This window comes from Lutra lutra, chromosome 1, assembly GCF_902655055.1.
Source record: "Lutra lutra chromosome 1, mLutLut1.2, whole genome shotgun sequence".
Classification (NCBI taxonomy): domain Eukaryota; kingdom Metazoa; phylum Chordata; class Mammalia; order Carnivora; family Mustelidae; genus Lutra; species Lutra lutra.
In genome coordinates, this window is record NC_062278.1 from 107,913,374 (window position 1) to 107,935,043 (window position 21,670).

Sequence of the window (21,670 nt, forward strand, 5' to 3'; positions counted from 1 at the left end):
ATCCTGCATGGTCCTGCATCAGGCTCCTTGCCCAGCAGGAAGTCTGCTTCTCCCTCTGCCCCTCCCCCTACTTGTGCCTGCGCATTCTCTCTCTCTCTCTCTCTCTGTTAAATGAATAAATAAAATCTTTTTAAAAAAAAATCATTGTATGGGAAGGACTTATCACAGAGCCACTCACTCAGTGATAGCAGCTAAATGTGACAAAGGACAAGTCCTGTGTAAATATGCAGGAGTACCATGATCATTTTCATTGAGTACTAATTTGTAATTGGCTAAATTTTTCAGTGTCTGGAGGGAAAATTACACACATATAATCCTCCTTTTCTAGTTGTTAAAGTAAATTTTGACTTGCAAAAGTCTGGACAGGGCACAAACAAAAACACTGAATCAAAGCGTGAGTCAAAGGGAAGTATTTAAAACAATAGAGAACAGAGGGTGTCTGTTTTGTGAAACTAGAAGAAAATTAGGAATGCAGAGAGAGGTGGTGTGGAATGGGAAGAGTTCAGGTTCTAGGCGAAAATATTGTCTTGTTAAGAAAAGAAAAACTAATTTGAGGTTGTAGTGTCCTACTTAAGAGTCTTCCTTATGCTGTCCATAGACAGCTGTGCGTAGGATTTTCCCCAGTAGATGCCAGACTTCCTCCTCCCTTTTTTCAGACAGGAGGTGGGGTTAATCTTGTGAGTGGTACGCTGTGCTGGATAAGCTCTGCTAATGAAAACTGCCCTCCTGTGGCCAGTTTGGGATACCACATTTTACTTCATTTGTGGAGAGATTAAATATGTCATATTCTGGAAATTTTGAAGCAGGTGAGTGAGGATAGAGCTTGGTACAAGGTAGAAAAAAGCAAGTTAAAATGCATGGAATTTCGGAAAAGAAAAAGGTCCAATCCATATGTATTTTCCTTTAAGATTTTTTTTGCTTTCTTTGTTAGCTTAGGAACATGAAAATAAATTGTATAATATAGCTTATGCAATGAATTATTAAGTTTAATATATTTAGAAAACATGAAGACTCTTGTCTCAAAAAATAGTTTGATTACTATAATAGAGAAATCCAAAGCCCATAAAACTTAAATAAGTTTTTTTTTTTCTTTTTCTCACACATAAAAGACCAGTAGGCTGTTCTAGTATGTTGGCTTCACAGTCATCAAGAATCTAGACTCCATTTTGTTCTGCCATTCTCGAAATTTGGTTCTTAGCTTATGGGCTACGATAGCTATTTCATTTCATGCCACCATGTTCACATTTCTGGCCAGCAGGAAGAGAGAAAGGGGGTGTGAGGAGGCATAACCCAAAAGTTGCACTCATCACTTCTCTTCCTATCCTTCTAGCCAGAAATGAGATGACCAGCACTAGGCTGAGAAATGTTCTATGTGGCCATGTCCCTATTTGAAAACCGGGGGCTCTCTTACTTTGAGAGAGAAAACAAATGGATATCAGGGTTCAACTGGCACCTTCTGTCATTACCCAAAAATGTTTTTCTACATTAAGAAACTTTTTTCCATAAGTACATAGAAAAGTGTTTGTTTTGACAGAGAGAGCAGAGGGGTGGGGAGGGGGAGACAGAGAGAGAATCTTCAGTAGGCTCCACATCCAGGAGGGAGCCTGATGCAGGGCAAAGTTCTTGATTAGTAAGAGTTTCTCTGCCACTCTGTGGCCACAGCAACACTCCATGTTGCCTGCGGAGTAAGGCTCATACAGTCAAAATAGATTTGGATCATCCTAAGGGATTGTTTTAACCAAGCCAGAGAGTGGGAGGATTTCTTTTCCACTCTAAATTAACTTGCTTTTTCCCCCCATTGGTTCTTTGAGTCTTTTTTTTTCTTTCTTTCTCTCCTTCCTTAAACTTATGTAAAAGTAAGAGGCTATTATAATGAACCCTATATGCTCCCATTACATGGTTTCAGTAATTATCAGCATTTTGCTAATCTTACTTCTCTTCCTAGGATATTTTAAAGCAGATACTGGATGTTACATACCTTAATTTCTATTTGACTAAATGAATCTAGGAATGAAGGTCCGCTGCCCTAGCCAACTGTGGATCCATTTGGCGCTCTCCATCCTTTGCGTCTCTACGTAACCTCATGGATTACTATTGTTTGGTTAATAATAACAAGTGTCTTGGGCTGCAGCAGCTGTCGTTTACTGTGTACATCATATCTTATGAGATAAATATCATCCATATTTGATAGATGAGGTGTTTAAGGCTAAAGCTCAGAAACATTAAATAACTTACCCAGCTACCAACCAGTAGAACAAAACTGGGAAACCAAGCCTGACTGCTTACAAAATCCTGCGCTCTTTATTCTTTGTTACACTGTAGTTTATAACAGTTGATTAGAAGACCATTTTCTTTACATCAACTATAGCCTCCAAGTACATGCAAATGTATTTTACTGTATTTACATCTTTGCAAAGAAACCATGTATGATTTAGTAGTTATTTAACTGGAAAGTTCCATTCATCAGTTGCATATGTTTTGTCATTTTGTTCTATTTCTTAGGTAATCATATTATAATTATTATCATTGCTAATCCTGTTTTTTTTTTAAAGATTTTATTTATTTATTTGACAGAGAGAAGTCACAAGTAGGTAGAGAGGCAGGCAGAGAGGGGGGGGGAAGCTGGCTCCCCGCTGAGCAGAGAGCCCGATGTGGGGCTCGATCCCAGGACCCTGAGATCATGACCTGAGCCAAAGACAGAGGCTTAACCCACTGAGCCACCTAGGCGCCCCAATCCTGTTATTTTTAATTGAGAAATACTATAAAGTAAAATACAGAGAATAATATAATCAATGCCCATATATCTTTCACCCAAAATTAACATGTCTGTATTTATTTCATCTCATATTTTCCCCCAAATAAAACACGACAAAGTTGAAGTCTACTTTGTTCTTCCCAAAAGCAACACTATCATGAATTTGGATGTGTAGCTTTCCAATTCATACTTTTATTGCATAAATCCACAGCCATAAATAACATGTAATGTTGTGTGTTTTGAAGATTTACATGAAAGATATTTATACTCATATTTTTCTGCATCTCCCCTTTCAGTATTTGTACTGTCAGAGTTTGTCTATGCTGATATATGTAGTTCTAGTTCATTCATTTTTACTAATGTGTGCTAGTCCACTGTCTGTATTATACCAGTGTATGCATTCCTCTACCTGTAGGCATTAAGCATGTTGTTCCATGTTGTAGGCATTAAGTTTGCTGACAATTTTCTGTAATTATAAAAATGCTACCTTGGGCCTTCTGTACATGTTCCCTTGAGCACATGTCTCGGGTTTCTCTAGGACATGTTTCTAAAAGAGGAATTGTTACAACATGGGATATGTGAATTTTCAGTGTCAGTAGATATGTGGTACCTCTCTAGAGTGGCTGTACAGATTACTTTTCCTTTTTTTTTTTTTTTAAAGATTTTATTTATTTATTTGACAGAGATCACAAGTAGGCAGAGAGAGAGAGGGTGAAGCAGGCTCCCTGCTGAGCAGAGAACCCGATGTCCGGCTCGATGCCAGGACCCTGGGTTCATGACCTGAGCCAAAAGCAGAGGCTTTAGCCCAATGAGCCACCTAGGCGCCCCCAGATTACTTTTCTTTAGCAGTGAACAAATGTTCCTGTTTCCCCATACCCTCCAGCCATTTCTTGGTGTTACCAGCCTTCTAAATTTTTTTCTCCACTCTGATAGGTGAAAAGTACTGATACTTTATCATTTTCACTTTTAGAAGGTAGTCTTTTGGTATTCTTTTAATCTTATAAAAGTCTTTTCATCTAGTTTCTGGTGAGAAGTTCTTTTTATGAAATAACTGAGCGCAGTGGGAAACACTCTCCCAGTTTGCCATTAATTAAATTGTTTCTTCTAATTTAACATCCTACTATTGACTTTTAAAAGAGTTCTATAGTATTTTATTTGAAAGGGTTCTCTTTATAATACCTTCAGAACCAGATATTTCCAGCTTGCATAATTTGGGTATTGGAATCTTTTTTAAGATTCCTTTTTAAAGATTTTATTTAATAGAGCACGAGAGGGTCAGAGGGAGAAGCAGACATCTTGCTGAGCAGGGAGCCTGACGTGGGGCTGGATCCCAGGACCCCGGGACCATGACCCAAACTAAAGGCAGACGCTTAATCGACTGAGCCACCCAGGTGTGCCCTTACCCCCCTTTTTAAAAAGATTTATTGAATTATTTTAGAGCGCACGTGCACGTGCACCTAGTGGGGGAGGAGCAGAAGGAGAGGAAGAGAAGCAGACTTCCAGCTAAGCACAGAGCCCACGTGGCCTGCACCCATGACCCTGAGATCATGACCTCATCCAAAATCAGGAGTTGGCCACTTAACTGACTGAGCCACCCAGGCACTCCTAGACTTCTTTTTTAACCAAATATTTACCTTTAAGGAAAGGAAAAATTAGAATTATATAGAAAAAGATAATTTTTCTTAAAAATTCGTTGGAAGAAGGGTCACATGTTTTACTATTTAACAAATGACGTGAATCATTAGAACTTCCAGAGATGAAGAAATAGGCATTTCAGATGGGGTAAGACAGGAGTGGTTACTGAAAGAGGTGATCTTTAAAAGAATGGTGAGTAGTGGAGTTTCTAGTTCATATATGGAAATGTTTATTGCACAGTTTTTCTTTCTTTCTTTCTTTCTTTTTTTTTTTTTTTAAGATTTTATTTATCTGGGGCGCCTGGGTGGCTCAGTGGGTTAAGCCTCTGCCTTCAGCTCAGGTCATGATCCCAGAGTCCTGGGATTGAGCCCCACATTGGGCTCTCTGCTCAGCAGGGAGCCTGCTTCTGCTTCCTCCTGTCTGTGCCTGCCTCTCTGCCTACTTGTGATCTCTGTCAAATAAATAAATAAAATCTTTGAAAAAAAAATTTTATTTATCTATTTGGGAGAGAACATGCATAAACAGAGAGGAGTAGAGGGAGAGGGAGAAGCAAACTTCCCGCTGAGTGGGAACCCTACACGGGCTCTATCCCAGGACCCTGAGATCATGACCTGAGCCGAAGACAGAGGCTTAACCCACTAAGCCACCCAGGCGCCCCTATTGTAGTTTTTCTTAATGTGAAGTTTAAAATTACCTGGATATCCACACAGTAGTGAATGTTTGCATAGATTATGGTATATCTGTTCTAAAATATTTGGCCATCTAAAAATATTTTTGAAAAATAGTAACATTGGAAAATGCTTGTAATATGATGTTAAATTTAAAAATTATAAAACTCTACATGTAATCCTAATCTGTGTTTTAAAATGTACATTAAAAAATTGGAAGCAAACATTTTAAAAATATTAAGTTATTTCCGGGGGTGCTTGGTTAGCTCAGTTGGGTAGAGCATGCAACTCCTGATCTTGGGGTCATGAGTTCAAGCCCCACCTTGGGGATGGAGTTTACTTAAATAAATAAATAAAATGAAAGAATAAGAGGTTATTTCTGGATAAGTAGAATTTTTATCTTTGTATTTCTGTACTTTCTAAGTTTTTTATTTAAAAAAACATATAAAATAAGTTCTAGATAGTAGCTGGGGCTAAGACAAAAACTATAGCCTTCTACTGTAATAATATCTAAAATGTAATAAATATCATTGTTCACATCTATCCTTGGCATTCCTAGACGATTAAATTAGACTCCATATGTTATACCTAGGGCTTTGCTTTGATCTTTGCTACAACAGAGTGACTGTTCTGTTCTAAGAGCCCTTGAACTGAGAAGAAGCACTGGTGTATTCTTTTCTATCTTCAACAGGTTGTTGGGGTGCCACTTGGGTCTTCTTTACCTTCAACAGTGAAACAGGCTGTGGCAATCAGTGGTGGCCAAATCCTTGTAGCCAAGGCCAGCTCTTCTGTTGCCAAAGCAGTTGGTCCAAAGCAAGTTGTGACACAAGGAGTTGCCAAAGCAATTGTGAGTGGAGGTGGAGGAACCATTGTTGCTCAGCCAGTGCAAGCCTTAACCAAGGCTCAGGTCACTGCTGCCGGCCCTCAGAAGACTGGATCCCAGGGTTCAGGTAACATGCTCTTTGGGGGTCCTTTCAGCTGCAGCTGTTTCTAGACTGTTCTTTGCTAGTAGTTTATTTAGTTCTAAGAAAATCTGTTAGGTTGATGCTATAACCAGTATATAAAAACATGTTAACCTTTTTCAGGTAACATTTTACATAGAGGTCTGTAAGTGGTTTATTTTAAGGGGTGTGTGAGTGTGTGTGTTAGCAAGAGAAATAAAAATAGATGGTATTTCTTGCTAACTGCTTTCAGGTCTGAAGGATAATTTTCATTTGACTGTATCTCTACTTTGGATTGTATTCAGACTTAAAATCTTGGGGTGGTCATTTGTCAGCAGCATTTTGAGATACTTGACTAGTGTATTCTCTACGAAATAGGTTTAAACACCTTGCATGTGTTTGAAGCCTTGATGTGTTGTTTCTCTGAGGGCATGAAAAAATATATACCCTAGACATTAGATACATTTACCAATTTTTGAGGGTCATGATGAAGCTAAAGAGCTGTTGCAGTGAGTCAGAAGGACAGAAGGCAGTGGATGTCTGAGTCATTATCTTGTACACCTGCTACTCATGCTATTTGTTAATTATTCTTGAAAAAATTTTAAAAAGAAAATGTAGAAACCAAGTAATAAATGGAAAGAATAACCAGAATCAACTTTATATAAAAAAATAAAATAGATTCAGAAGAAAAAAGAAAAAGAAGGTAATGGATGTCCAAAATAAAAGATTTCAGAGGTGATGAATTGGTGATGACAGAGTCCATTTGTGGCATTAAAAATGAGTGCTTCAGATGGGTTGGAAGAAGTGATCTCTGGAGTTTAGAAAATGAAGTGCCTGAGAAGCAGGAGAATTAAACAAGTCACTTACCGTGCTCTCACTGAGGATGACCATCATTGGCATTCGAGCAAGACTGAGCCAGGAGTCAGTCCTCAGCGAGTGAGGGGAAATTGCTGGGAGTTCAGTAAATGAGAAGACAGAAGGGTGAGGTTAAGGTGGTAGAGCCAGGCATGAGCCTCACAGGAACCAGCAGGTTTTCTTCCGGAATGAGGGGTGGTGATGGTCTGGAAGCCCCACTGGAGAGCACAAAGGTGCCTCCCCTAGTCGTGGCCCTCAGACATTGAGGTGAGATTAAAAAAACAGCGTTAAGCTAAGGGGGCTGCTGGCGAAGTCCTTTGTCTTCAGAGGACTCAGTGTTTAATTACCACAAAAAGAGATAATGTTCAAAGAGGTCGAGGGTCTAGAGGGTATCATGACCAGAGCAGGAATTCCTGGGGGTGAAAGAGCTGGGTGGGGGAGGAGGAAGCGCTGAGGAGGTGGGTTCAGATCAGGAATGCAGAGCAGTGTGGGCTGGACTTCGGGTGCTGGCGACTGACCAGAGAGGTTTGCTCGACAGTGTACAAATGTACAGTGGTGTGAGGTGGGATGAGTTGTGGCAGTAGTAGAGAGGGCTGGCTCTCAGATTTTAGTCAGTCCCTACTGTTCTGGGGCAGCTTCCAGGGCAGTTGCTTTCCCAGGCTTGCGCTATAAAGTGGTCATGAGAAAGAGGACTTGGGCCGCAGGCTGGGGGTCTCTGAGAGTCCTTTGCCTGCGGTGACTCACGTCAGTCTGTAGGCTTCATTTCATGGAGATTTGAATTCAGAGTCGCTGCAGAAATTTTGATGTGTACGTTTTCACTGAAGAGTCACATTTAGAGGTTTATAGCCATGTGCATGAAAAGTAAATTCTAAGAGAGAAACAATGTGAGATTTTAAAAAGGTGAACGATCATTTCATAGTATACGTGCTATACAACTGTACACAGTATAGTTGTTGACTGTGGCGTTTTTTTAGTTCTTAGAAAGTGAGAGGGGCGCCTGGGTGGCTCAGTGGGTTAAGCCGCTGCCTTCGGCTCAGATCATGATCCCAGGTCCTGGGTTCGAGCCCCACATCGGGCTTTCTGCTCAGCGGGGAGCCTGCTTCCTCCTCTCTCTCTGCCTGCCTCTCTGCCTACTTGGGATTTCTCTCTGTCAAATAAATAAATAAAATCTTTAAAAAAAAAAAAAAAAGTGAGAGAGGTTAGAAGTCTTCTTGTTTCAAATCTGTAGATTCATTCATTACTAAAAATTAATTAAAGGGGCATTAAACAGATTTCAGGAGGAAATATGTATTCATCTACAAATGAGTTTATTATTTCTTTGATTGTCTAAGCCATAGTACTTTTGAGAATAAAAAGAGTCACTGTTCATAATGATTAGGACATAGGTATGGAAATGGGACACAGGTGTAAACTGGAACTGTTCTGGGTTAACTGGGACATATGGTCGTCCTATTTATGTACAAATATGTATGTACAAATACAAATTTCCTTTGTAATTTATAGCAAGCTCTTCTTATACATAAGTTATTTTTTAATTAGCAAGATATTTAAGAATATCAGCCTTTTAAGTATTTTGTATCTAGGAAAGTATTATGTATCTAGGAAAACTGTACAGTTCACTGTGTTTTTTAAATAAGTATTTTATTATTCTGCATTTTTAATTTTAATAGTAGCATTGCCCTCAGTTCTAATTTGTCTTACTCACTGTTTTTTCCTCTTAATTTTTTTTTCTTTTTTCCCTTTACCATTTTAGTAATGGCAACATTGCAGCTACCAGCCACTAATTTGGCCAACTTGGCAAATTTGCCTCCTGGCACTAAACTCTACCTTACAACGAACAGCAAGAACCCTTCAGGAAAAGGGAAACTGCTGCTGATCCCTCAAGGAGCCATCCTGCGAGCTACCAACAATGCTAGTCAGTCCGTCATTAAATCATTTGGTTCTTGGGTCTCTGGGTATGTTCATCTCTTCCACCCGAGGGCACCTCTTACCTGTTTCAGGACGTGTTTCCCTAGCTCTCTGTGGTGGTATGATGGTAGTATTTGCCTACGTGGATTTAAAACTTACACATAACTTAACTAGAAGTGGGTCTAAGTAATCATAGTCCTAGGAGGCAACACTCTTATGTTTTTCATTATAGCAATTAGGTTCAGAGTCTGGGGTCAGAACAAATCACACGAGAGTGGGATGGCTCCTGAGCCTGCGCTGGGAGAAAGCTGTCCATGTGAACTATAAACGACAGAGTTCTTTTCAGTGGTATCTAAAAACCTGGGATACCCAGGGAGACGGTAGCTGGAAGCCTGTGTCATTTCTTTTGGAGGGGATAGGAGTAGGAGTGGAAATAAGTGTCTCTGCCTGCTGTTACTCAGATGTGCACCTTAAGTTTGCCAGGTTTGGAGATGGAAAGAGACATACAGGGTCAGCCTTAGTGTATAAGCCTCAAAACCCCAAGGAAATTAGGTGGTTTATCTAGACTTAACAAACTTTTGCTTTGACCTATACAGAAAAACAATTTGGATAGTGTTGGAAAGGAAAGGGTAAAGGGAATTATTTCCCTCTGAATCAGAAGTATAATTGGTATAGCAATTAAGTTCACTAGAAACGAGCTGCCATTGCCAAATGTAGCCTCTGAGCGAGTCACCATGTTGTTTACTGACTGTAATGGGTGATTTCTGTTCTCTCACCCTGGAATTGCTCCGTCCTCCCTAAGCAGTGGTATTAAAAGTGAGATGTGTAAGAAAAGGACAATGTGAGGATTCTGTAGTTCACCCAGAGAGGCACCTAGGTTTTAGTTTATATACATTATGTCACCAAAAGGGAAATAAAGAGGATCCAAAGGCTTTAAAATGGAATTTAAAAGGAGGTGAGGATGAGGCTCTGGGGCCATTATCAGTATGAGGAAAACACGTTTTTTTTTTTTTTTTTTTAGGACAGAGGGAGGCAGAAAAGAGAGCACTATGAAATTACAACAAATTCCAGCAGTGTCACTGAAATTGAATGAGAGGCCAGAACATTGAGAAGCGCTTTTCTGAGCGTGTGGTCTATACTTGGTTAGAAAGTGTCAGTATCAGACTCTTCCTTGTCTCCCACAACAAAGTCAGAAGTCTTGTTAAAAGCCAAGTTCTTCACTGTACAGATTGCTGAGCTAGTCAGCTGTCCTTCAGTCGAAAGGAAATCCATTTCAGTCCTTAATTCTAGGGCATTCTCCTTACCCTTCTCACAGAATAGGTATATTACCACAAAAAGCCGGGAGAAAATAGGAACAGGAAGGAATCTTGCTGTAAAGGAAATGTCTCTCTGGGCTCATCTGTTTTTTCTGGTAAGCCTCTTACTATTTCTTATGATGTTGCTGTCATTTTGTTGTATTTTCAGACCTCCAGTCTGGCTCAGCTGCAGGAAGCGGCGGCGGTGGGGGAGGTGGTGGCAGTGGTGGTGGCACAGGAGGGACCCAGAGCCCTGCTGGCCCAGGAGGGATCTCCCAGCACCTGACTTACACATCTTACATCCTGAAGCAGACTCCTCAGGTCGGAACATTTGTGACTAGTATCTTTCAAATCATTTCGTTATTTAACAATGGCCTTTAGTTAAAGTGGATTTATCTTTACATCTCTGGAATCAGGAGTCAGTACTAACATTTTAGTCACGTTATAAATCTGTATTATTTGGGGCTTGTTTTGTTTTGAGAGAAGGGGACATGGAGATTCAGAAAGACTTAAGTAACTTTTCCAAGATCTCTCTGCTAAGCCAGTCCTTGAATTTGGACTTAAACCTAGAGCTTTCTGACTCAAAGATTGTTGCCTCCTAAATCTGTGAGGTAATTAATAGTGTTAATAGGCAGTTGAAAATTTTCTGTTGGAAAAGAGTAACCAAAAAGATACCATCAGGTTTTGGCATTTGGAGTTAGGCTGGATTCATGATTAGGAACAAATTTCTACCTTCTTTCCCCTTGCTCCTTTTAGTCTTGACTCCTTTCTAAGGAAGGTCGTGGAGTTTTGGTCTAGATGTTCGTATTGAGAAGGATGGGTAGTTATCAGCCTGAATAACTCAAATTTAAGGACTAGGTTCTAGAGCTTGCATTTCCAGCGGCCTCCTCTGTAACTCCTGTGCCAAGTTTCAGAAGTGGGGATAGCTGTTGCTGGTGACATCGAGAACAGAGCTGTTCTTTTCAGTTATTTTGGCTGAGTTGCAAAATTGAAGTGGGGGCATTGTGGCTTGTATCATGGGACCTTGTGATTTAAAGAGGGCAAGTCATTTGAACTTCACAAATTACTGAGTAGTTCTTTATTTGTTTCTAACTTAGGGTACATTTTTAGTTGGTCAGCCATCACCCCAGACATCTGGAAAACAGCTGACTACTGGGACAGTGGTCCAAGGAACACTGGGAGTCAGCACATCTTCTGCACAAGGACAACAAACATTAAAAGTCATCTCTGGACAAAAAACTACTTTGTTTACCCAGGTAAATATTCATATTCCCCAAATATAGACTGGTGATGGTGTTTATTTAAATGTTTACAGCTTATCTCTTTCCACAAAGAAATTAAGGTTGCATGAGAAAATGAACAATAAAATAGAATAGAAAAATAAGGACAAAATCTTGAGATTTGGGGAAATTTAGGTAGAATGAGAAGATAAGGCCAGAGAGTTCTTGGATATGCAAACAGTTATGTCCTGTATAATATTTGCCAAAGCAAATCAAAGCATGATCAGTTATAAAATTCACACTATTTGTGAGAGGCAAAAAAAAAAACCTACATAATATTTCCTTAAAAGAAATAAAATTTTCTTAATACCTCATTCTAAAAATTTCTCTGGGGGAACTTCATATATAGGCGATTCTAAATGTGTAATAGGTGATGACAGCCACAATATCCTTATACACTTGACCCTTGCTCAATGCGGTTTTGGGGCGCCAACCACTCACGCAGTGGAAAATTGACATATAACTGGACTTCCCCACTGTTAATAGCCTTCCATTGACCGGGAGCCTTACCGAAAACATGGTCGATTAACCCACATTTTGTACATTGTATGTATTATATACTCTATTCTGACAATCAAATAAGCTAGAGAAAAGAAAATGTTACTAAAAAGTCATTTTTTTTAAGGAGCACCTGGGTGGCTTAGTCTTTAAACGTCTGCCTTTGGCTCAGGTCATGATCCCAGGGTCCTGGGATGAGCCCCACATCGGGCTCTCTGCTCGTTGGGAAGCCTGCTTCTCCCTCTCCCACTCCCCCTGCCTGTGTTCCCTCTCTTGCTGTCATTTTCTCTGTCAAATAAATAAATATAATCTTAAAAAAAATCCTAAGGAAGAAGGAATATTTACAGAACTATACTGTATTTATTAAAACAAACAAACAAACCCACCGGGGCACCTACCTGACAGGCTTAGTCAGTAGAGTATCTGACTCTTGATATCAGGGTTGTGAGTTCAAGTCCCACGTTGGGCAGGGAGCCTTCTTAAAATAACAATTTAAAAAACCCCACATATAAGAGGACATTTGTAGCTCAAAGCCCTGTTGTTCAAGGGCTAGTTGTAAAAAAAAGCAAATGTTGGGGGCACCTGGGTGGCTCAGTGGGTTAAAGCCTCTGCCTTTGGCTCAGGTCATGATCTCAGGTGCTGGGATCAAGCCCCGTGTTTGACTCTCTGCTCAGCAGGGAACATGCTTCCCCCTCTCTTTCTGCCTGCCTCTCTGCCTACTTGTGATTTCTGTCTGTCAAATAAATAAATAAAATCTTAAAAAAAAAAAATAAATGCTGTAGGGGTTTTGGTACCTGTTTCTATAGAGTTTTTTTAGTATAAGCCAAAGAATAATGACAGGGAATTTTAGCTGGGTGAGGGATGTCATAATTACCTGCCAGAGAATCTATAGCTAAAATCTCAGAAATTTACCAAATGAAGCAAACAAGGTATGGAAGGATGTAGGCAGTAAGATACCATTTTTCAAAAAAATAGTGCATTTCCTCTGTGTCTAAATCAGTAGCTCTCAAAGCATGGAATGTGGATATTGCATTTTTGTCAAATGTTTTTTCTGTGTTTGTTGAGAAGATCGTATGGTTTTTCTTTTTTTGTTAACATGGTGAATTACATTAATTTTTACGATGTTAAACCAAGGAGTGCCTGTCTGGCTCAGCTGGTGGAGAATGTGACTCTTGATCTCAGGGTCATGAGTTCGAGCCCTACATTGGGCATAGAGATTACTTAAAAAACATGCAAGTTTTTAAAAAGTGTTAAACTAGCCCTGTAGCCCTTGAAAACCCACTTGGTTTTGACATGTTATCTTGTTTAAAGGTATTATTGGATTTCATTTCATAAAATTTTGTTTAGAATTTCTATAAGGTTATTGGTCCATGGTTCTCTTCATAATTCTTGTCTGGTTTTGATAGAGTGATGCTGACCTCCTAAAATGAGTTTGGAACTTTTCTCTCCTATTCACATTTTGCGAAGATTTTATGTAGATTTGGTATTGTTTCTCGACTGTCTTGAGTACACCAGTGAAGCCGTAATGGCCTGGAGTCTTGTTAATTGGGAAGGTTTTTAACTACAATTTCAATTTATTTACTAGATACAGGACTATTCAGGTTATTTGTTTCATCTTGAGGGAAGTTTGATAAGTTACAGCTTTAAGGAAATGTGTCCATTTCATCTAAGTGGTTGAATTTACTAGAATAAAATCGTTCATAATTTTCCTTTATTATCCTTCTAATGTCTGTAAAATATTTGGATGGCCCCTTTTTATATCCTTTTCTTTTCTTTTCTTTTCTTTCCTTTTAGAGCAAGAGTGCCTGAGTGGGGATTGGGGGGTTGCGGGGAGAGGCAGAGGAAGAGAGAGCATCTTAAGCAGGCTCCACACCCAGCATGGGGCCGGCCCGCTATGGGGCTCGATCTCACAACCCTGAGATCATGACCTGCGCTGAAATCAAGAGTCAGATGCAGGGGCGCCTGGGTGGCTCAGTGGGTTAAGCCTCTGCCTTCAGCTCGGGTTATGATCCCAGGGTCCTGGGATCAAGCCCCGTATCGGGCTCTCTGCTCGGCGGGGAGCCTGCTTCCCCCTTTCTCTCTGCCAGCCTCTCTGCCTACTTGTGATCTCTGTCTGTCAAATAAATAAATAAAATCTTATTAAAAAAAAAAAGTCAGATGCATAACCAACTGAGCCACCCAGGCACCCCTTCCTTTCATTCTTGATTATGATAGTTATGCATTTCCCCCTTTTTTTCTTGATCACTGATCTTTTCATATTTCTAGTGTTTGGTTTCTTTGAGTACTAATTTCCCTTTGGTCAGGTGTGCTTAGTATTTAAACAGATATGAGGTCCCAGAATTCTTCAGGCAGTTCTTTAAAATCTTAGCTTATTTCTTCTTACCTGCTTATGGTTGCAGCCAGTGTAGTGACATTCTCCGTTTGGCTACAGCAGAACAATTATCGTTGCTTTTTAGTAAGTATTATTTACATAGAGCAGTGCACAGATCGTAAGTGTACTGTTCAGTGAGTGTTGACCAATGTGTAAACTCATGCAAGCACTATCCCAGTCAAGATACAGAACATTTCCATCACTCTATAATGTACCCTCATTTCCCTTTCAGTCATCATTTTTCTATTTCTGTCACCATAGATGAGCTAATCTCTGTTTAGTCTTTCATGTCCATTTTCTGTTGTTCTAACATGTTTTTGAGATTTATTTATATGTGTATCAGTAGTTTATTCTTTCTTATTCTTTTTTTTTTAAGATTTTATTTATTTATTTGACAGAGAGAGAGAGATCACAAGTAGGCAGAAAGGCAGGCAGAGAGAGATGGGCAGGGGGAGCAGGCTCCCTGCTGAGCAGAGAGCCCAATGCGGGACTCAATCCCAGGACCCTGAGATCGTGACCTGAGCTGAAGGCAGAGGCTTAACCTGCTGAGCCACCCAGGTGCTCCTATTCTTTCTTATTCTTAAGTAGTATTTTCTTGTATGACTTTTAGTCTGCTGTTGATAGACACTTGGATTATTTCCGGTTTTTTATTATGAGCCATACTGCTACGAACATTCTTGTATAGCTCTTTTGTGCAGTAGAATAGCTAGGTCCTAGGGTAAGTATATGTGTATAAGAGAGTTTATAAGAAACTGACAAATGGTTTGCAAAGTGGTTGTACCATTTGACTCTCCCATAAGTAACGTGAGAGAGTTCCAGTTGTCCTATATCCTCAACAACACGGAGGACCTTCTTCCTTTACATTTTTAGCCATTTTTGTGAGTATGAAGTGATACCTCATTGTGTTGTTGTTTTTTTTTTTAAGATTTTTTATTTATTTATTTGACAGAGAGATAGATCACAAGTAGGCAGAGAGGCAGTCAGAGAGAGAGGAGGAAGCAGGCTCCCCGCTGAGCAGAGAGCCCAATGCGGGCCTTGATCCCAGGACTCTGGGACCATGACCTGAGCCGAAGGCAGAGGCCTTAACCCACTGAGCCACCCAGGCGCCCAACCTCATTGTGGTTTTAATTTGCATCAGACTCCAGTGCAAATAAGTTATGCCATGGCTACTGCTTCTAGATTGTAGTCATGGCTCCTCCCGTTACTAACTGTGTGGTCCTGGTAAAACTACTGACCTTAATCTCTTCATCTGTAAAATGAGACTAGAACCTACCCTCTGAAGTTTATGACAAGGTTGAATGACGTAAGGTACATAAAAATGCTTTCTGCCATCCTGACACAAAGTAGCTCCTCAAGGACTGAAGAATGGTCTCTGCTTGTGGAGTATATTAATTTGGGCATTAAGCAATCATTTGGGCCAGGGGGGTCTGCATACTATGCCTGAGGCTTCCTGTTTTTATAAATAATTTATTGGCACACAGCCACACTCGTTTCATGCTGTAACAGTAGAGCTGAGGAGTTGAAACAAAGACCATATGGCCCGCAGTGCTCTCCACGCTTATGCCATTTACAGGAAAAACTTGCTGAGCCTTGATTTAACCCAGTAAAACTGTAGTTTGTTGAATGGTACTACATTTGTTGAGTGGTAGTAAAAATCTGAGCCTGAACCAGCCTAGAGCACTTAATGTACCCATTTAAATCTGGCCCATCTTGTTTAGATTTTCATGTTTAAAGGTTACGTGTACATTTAAGAGCAAATTCTGGTAACACATGACCTGGTATCTCTGCAGTCACTGCCGCCAGATAGTGACTTGCAAACGCACTCCTTTACTTACTCTGCATTAGAGATAAAGGAATGTCTGTACGTAAAAAGTCAAACTTGAGAGCTTACTGGAAAGGTGCCCAGACACCTATATGTGATTAGCAAGACCTTCTTGGATATGCTCTGATTCATGGGCCCTGCCTAGGTAAGGAATAAACGGTGCCTGTGAACCAGGGCAACTTTATTACTTCCACCCATTTTGTTTCTGCAGGCAGCCCCTGGGGGACAAGCATCGCTAATGAAAATATCTGATAGCGCACTGAAGTCTGTGCCAGCCACCTCGCAACTCTCAAAGCCTGGAACCACCATGCTCAGAGTGGCAGGAGGGGTGATCACAACGGCCACTTCCCCAGCTGTGGCCCTCTCAGCAAACGGTCCTGCCCAGCCGGTGAGGATTAGCATGACAGTAGAAAACCGTAATACAACATCAAAGTAGTAAAAACGTAAGATACTTAGCAGGTATACCAGTGGGTCATATTTATCTTTTTTAAAAACTTGAAATACAGTTCACATGCCATGAAATTCTCCATTTTCAAGTGTGCAGTTCCTGTGGTTTTTATTATAGTCTCAAGGTTGTGCAGTCATCATCACTATCCGTTTTAGAATGTTTAATCACTCCTCAAGCGCACTCCATACGCAATAGCCGTCACTCCCTGTTCCCCCTCTCTCCCCTCCCCCCCACCCCCGATACTAGACAACCACTGATCTTTCTTGTGTCTGGCTTCTTTCTCATATTTTCAGGATTCATCCACGTTGTAGCATGTCTTAGTACTACTTTATACGTGAATAGTCAATATCCAATTTTATGGCCATATCACATTCTGTTTATATATTTATTAGTTTATGGACATATGGATGGTTTCTACCTTTTGACTATGATAAATAATGCTACTATGAACATTTATGTTCAAGTTTTTGTATAATCATATGTTTTGGGGTTTTTTTTGCTATATACATAGAGATTCCTGGTCATATAATAAGCTGTTTAACATTTTGAGGAACTGCCAGTTTTTCCAAATAGCTGCACCATTTTAGACTCCTGCCAGCAATGTATGAGAGCCCCAGTTTTTCCACATCCTTGCTGATGCTTGTTCTTGTACATTTTTTCTTGTTGTTACAGCCATTCTGGTGGGTGTGAAATGGTATCTCATTGTGGTTTTGATTTGCATTTCTGTGATAGCTAATGATATTGAGCATCTTTGCATGTACTTATTGTCCATTTCTGTATCTTCCTGGGAGAATTCTCTTCAGAACCTCTGCTCATGAGTTAGTTGGATTATTCTTTTTTATTACTGAGTTTTAAGTGTTCTTTAGATATTCTAGATATGAGTCTCTTATGAGATTTGCAAAAATTTTCTCCCACTCTGTGGGACATCTTTTCACTTTCTTGAGGGTACTCTTTGAAAACCACAAAATTTTTAAATTTTGATGAAGTCCAGTTTATTTTCCTTTTTTTTTTTTTTAAAGATTTTATTTATTTGACAGAGAGAGATCACAAGTAGATGGAGAGGCAGGCAGAGAGAGAGAGAGAGAGGGAAGCAGGCTCCCTGCTGAGCAGAGAGCCCGACTCGGGACTCCATCCCAGGGACCTGAGATCATGACCTGAGCCGAAGGCAGCGGCTTAACCTACTGAGCCACCCAGGCGCCCCAGTTTATTTTCCTTTTATTGCTTATGCTGTTGGTATAGCTAAGAAGCCATTGCCTAATCCAAAGTCACAAAATTTAAGCCAGTATTTTCTTCGAAGAGTTTTATAGTATCAGCTCTTATATGTAGGTCTTTGATCATTTTTAGTTAATTTTTACATGGTGTGAGGTAGGGGCCAAACTTTATTCTTTTGTATATAGATAGCCAGTTGGCCCAGCAACAGTTGGTCTATTTCCCCGTTGAATTGTCTTGGCACCTCAAGTTCTTTTTCCAGGTTTTATCTCCTACTAGACTTTTCATATGCTTAGTCATATCACTCTTACTTTGTAGTTCCTTGAACATATCGTGTTCTTTCATGCTTCTCTATCTACTATCTTCTGCCCACTTCTGCCAAGAAACATTCCTTTGTCTCCCCCTTTCCTTGTCTTGAATTTTGAGGATTCTCCTAAAGCGCCATGTTTGTACATGAAGTTTTCCCAGTGCTCTCCGCTTCCCATCCCTAGACAGAAACAGTAATTTTCCTCTCCATTTTAATAGTACCTTGTACCGGTGCCTACTATAGCACTCATCATAGTTTGGTAAACCTGTCCTCCTTGAGGGCTTTTATCTCTGGGCCCTAGCATTTATAAATTTTTCTTTTTAAACTTTATTCATTTGACAGATAGAGATCACAAGTAGGCAGAGAGGCAGGCAGAGAGAGGGAGGGGGAAGCAGGCTCCCCGCCGAGCAGAGAGCCCGATGCAGGACTCGATCCCAGGACCCCAAGGTCATGACCCGAGCCAAAGGCAGGGACTTAACCCACTGAGCCACCCAGGCGCCCCTGGGCCCTAGCATTTAATGTCATGCCTGCCATGTGGTAGATGTTGGTGGGATGAATGAGACAAATGTTAAGACATTATAGTGAGTTTTTAATAAAATTCATTTTATTCCACTTTTATATTCTGAGTTTATGTCCTCCTCTTTTTGGTGTTGAAATATCCTTTTATAAAGTGATGTAATAGGTGGTGAGGGTTTTTGGTTTTTGTTGTTGTTTTTAATATGGTAGCCATTAAAAATTTAAAAACTTTTCTGGTCCATGAACTCTGAAAGTGTTGGAAACACCGAACAAGAGAGGCAATGGTATTTAATTAAATGACATGGCATTTAATAGGTAGTTAAAAATAATAGCTAATAGATAATATTTTTGAATATACTACATGGCAGTCATTGTTCTAAGTAAGTTACACTGCTTTCTTCTTAATTTGTACTATTTTTGGCCTGTGTGTGAGCAGTCAGAAGGAACAACTCCCAGTTCATCATCTGCTGTCGGTTCTGTAATGAAAACTTCTGGGCAGCAAGCAGTGTGTGTGAGCCAGACCCCCATGCCAACCTGCAAGGCTGCAGCTCCCTCCGTCATCAGCGCCACATCCCTGGTGCCCACGCCAAACCCCATCTCCGGGAAGGCCACCGTGTCAGGTCGGTTGTATCATAAGGACATTCTTGCTCTCTGCCTTCTTTGGGCTAGAACATTTTTTGGAAGGTCTTCAATGATATTTTGTATAGTAAGTTGTTAAAAATAATTAACTCAGCAGTATTTTCCATATAGCTGCTTTTTTGATAATTTATTCCTAAAATCTACACATCTACACATAAATCCTTTTATCTACACATAAATCCTTAAGTCTGAAATGGTTTGTGGATGGAATAATAATTTTTAAATGATATAATAAGATTTTAGCCATCTTTAGAGCTCTGTGTAGTATTTTAACTGCTTTCATCACGTAACTTTGTGGAGAACTGAAAATTTACTCTCCTTACATTATCATTTTCTCTTTTATTATCATCAGTTTTGAATGGAAGACATTATAAAACATACTTTCATAAACAGTATATAAAATATAAGTTAGCCTTGATGACTCCCAAGTTGTGATTTTTAACATTAGTTGTTATGTTGGGCAGTGTTAGAGTGACATGTGTGCAGTCTGGCAAGATGGCTGCTCTCTTTGGGCCCACCCCAAATGACCCCAGAAGAGTGTGCCTTTCACTTCGTTGGTTAACATACAGCACAAATCCTGGAGCCAAATTGCCTTAGTTGAAAAACTTGGTTCAGTTTCCTTGGCTGTAAAATAAGGTTGATAATAATACTGACATATGGTTGAGAGGATTAAATGAATCCATATGTAAGTGCTTAGACTGCTGTCCGACATGTAGTAGCCATTATATAAATAATCGCCGCTATTAGAGAGTTTAGTATCCTTGTCTGCATTTCCTTGAACTCTAAAATCCAAAAAAGCTGTGAAGACCAAAGGTGTTTTTTTGCTTCTTTGTTTGCGTAACTAATTTTAGTGTGAAATCTGACCTCTGTTGGACAGGCTGTTTATATGACTGACTATGAATATTTGTGTTTTGCCACAAAAATACTAATGTGCTTGAGGGCAGATACGCCTGTAAAGTACAATAAAAATGTCACAGCAGTGTCACACTGTTAGGAATGTTTCTGAATACTATTAGATTCTGGGTGACCTTGTTACAGATCGATAACAGCTTACCCGCTGGCACTGATCGACACACAAAAACTTACATTAACACACACATACACGCCAGTACCTTAGGGCCTTTGGATAAAAGATTGTGAGTATTATTATTCTTATTGCTATTATTACTACATTTCATACGTGTCCCCAAGCCCCCATGTCTTTTTTTTTTTTTTGGGTAGTTCAATACCAGAGATAAAGGCTGGTAGTTTTTCCCATACTTCCACCTACCAGTTAACATCGAGCAAGTTCTAGTATAGGGAGTGCTGTTCTCTGCTAACGGAATGTTTGCAGGCATTGTGTTGGGACTGGAGTAGAAATTGTAGAAATAAAGGATCACTTTATGAGAAATAAATGCCCTCTCCTTTTCTTTTTTTAGAGAGTTCGAATGGGGGTTAGAGTGAGGGGCGGAGGGAGAGAGAGATTCTCCAGCAAACTCCCCACTGAGCATGGAGCCTGGTGCAGGCTTAATCCCACCACCCTGAGATCATGACCTGATCCAAAATCAAGAGCCAGGTGCTTAACCAACTGCACCACCCAGATACTCCCGCCTTCCCCTTTTCTACTTAAGTTTTTAACATGAAGTAAATGAAGTCTCCTGGCTTTAAGTTCTCATTTCCTGAGATGCTGCTGATGAAACTTTCTGTATATAATGTTTTCACAGAAGAGCCAAACTATTTTCCGCTGCCCGTTAATTTTTTTGTGTATTTGTCAGCTCTGTTTTTACTGTGGTATAACCATTAATTTTTTAATTTAATTTTTTGTGTGTGCATTATGGAGTATTTTGAACAAGGTCACTGTTGTGACTGGAGCAGAATGAGCAAGGGAAAGAGTACTGGGACATAAAGTCAGAGTGATAGAGGCCAAATCACATAGGGCCTTTGGAGGTCATGTCAAGAACTTTGACTTTTACTCCAAGGGAAGCCATTGGAAGATTTAAAACAAAGGCGTAACATGATCTGCCTTACCTTTCCACAGAATCACTGGCTGTAGTGTTTAGACTAAACTCTGGGGCACAAGGTAGAAGCAGAGAGCAAACCAAGAAGTGGACACTAAAGAAAATTCAGTGGTGTATCAGGGAGTCCTGGCAATATCATACTAAAAGAAGTACCAGAAAGAAAACAGAAGATAGTGGGAAGGAAATGATCCAAGAAAGGAAACAGTTTATCTCAATTAAAGAGACAAACTTCAAGCTCAAAAGGCATGGTGTCTGGCACAGTGAATGATAGACTCCTCACATGGAGGCACCGTTTGTTCATTAATCAAGACACCAGGGACAAGGAGAGGATCTGACAAGCCGTCAGAAGAAGAAACAGGAAAGTTCAGAAATTATATTATCATTGGGCTTCTCAGCAGTGCTGGAAGCCGTGAGCCTGCTCTTCTAAGTTCTAGGGGAAAATGACTTGTAGCGGAGTATTCTGTTGCCAGCCAGGTCATTCCTGAGAGTGAGGGTAGAAATATTTTCTGACAGGCACAGTTCTAAC

General features: G+C 40.1%; 1 protein-coding gene across 2 annotated transcripts in view; it reads left to right on the forward strand.

The window, feature by feature from the left end:
- The window catches only part of YEATS2 (YEATS domain containing 2), a 123,887-nt gene that overhangs the window by 82,676 nt on the left and 19,541 nt on the right, over positions 1–21,670 (forward strand). For both annotated transcript variants that reach the window (XM_047731653.1, XM_047731659.1), the window contains exons 16-21: positions 5,750–6,008; positions 8,608–8,769; positions 10,227–10,378; positions 11,155–11,313; positions 16,240–16,416; positions 18,945–19,128. In XM_047731653.1, coding sequence (XP_047587609.1) covers positions 5,750–6,008; positions 8,608–8,769; positions 10,227–10,378; positions 11,155–11,313; positions 16,240–16,416; positions 18,945–19,128 — 1,093 coding nt within the window. The remainder of the gene's footprint in view (positions 1–5,749; positions 6,009–8,607; positions 8,770–10,226; positions 10,379–11,154; positions 11,314–16,239; positions 16,417–18,944; positions 19,129–21,670) is intronic.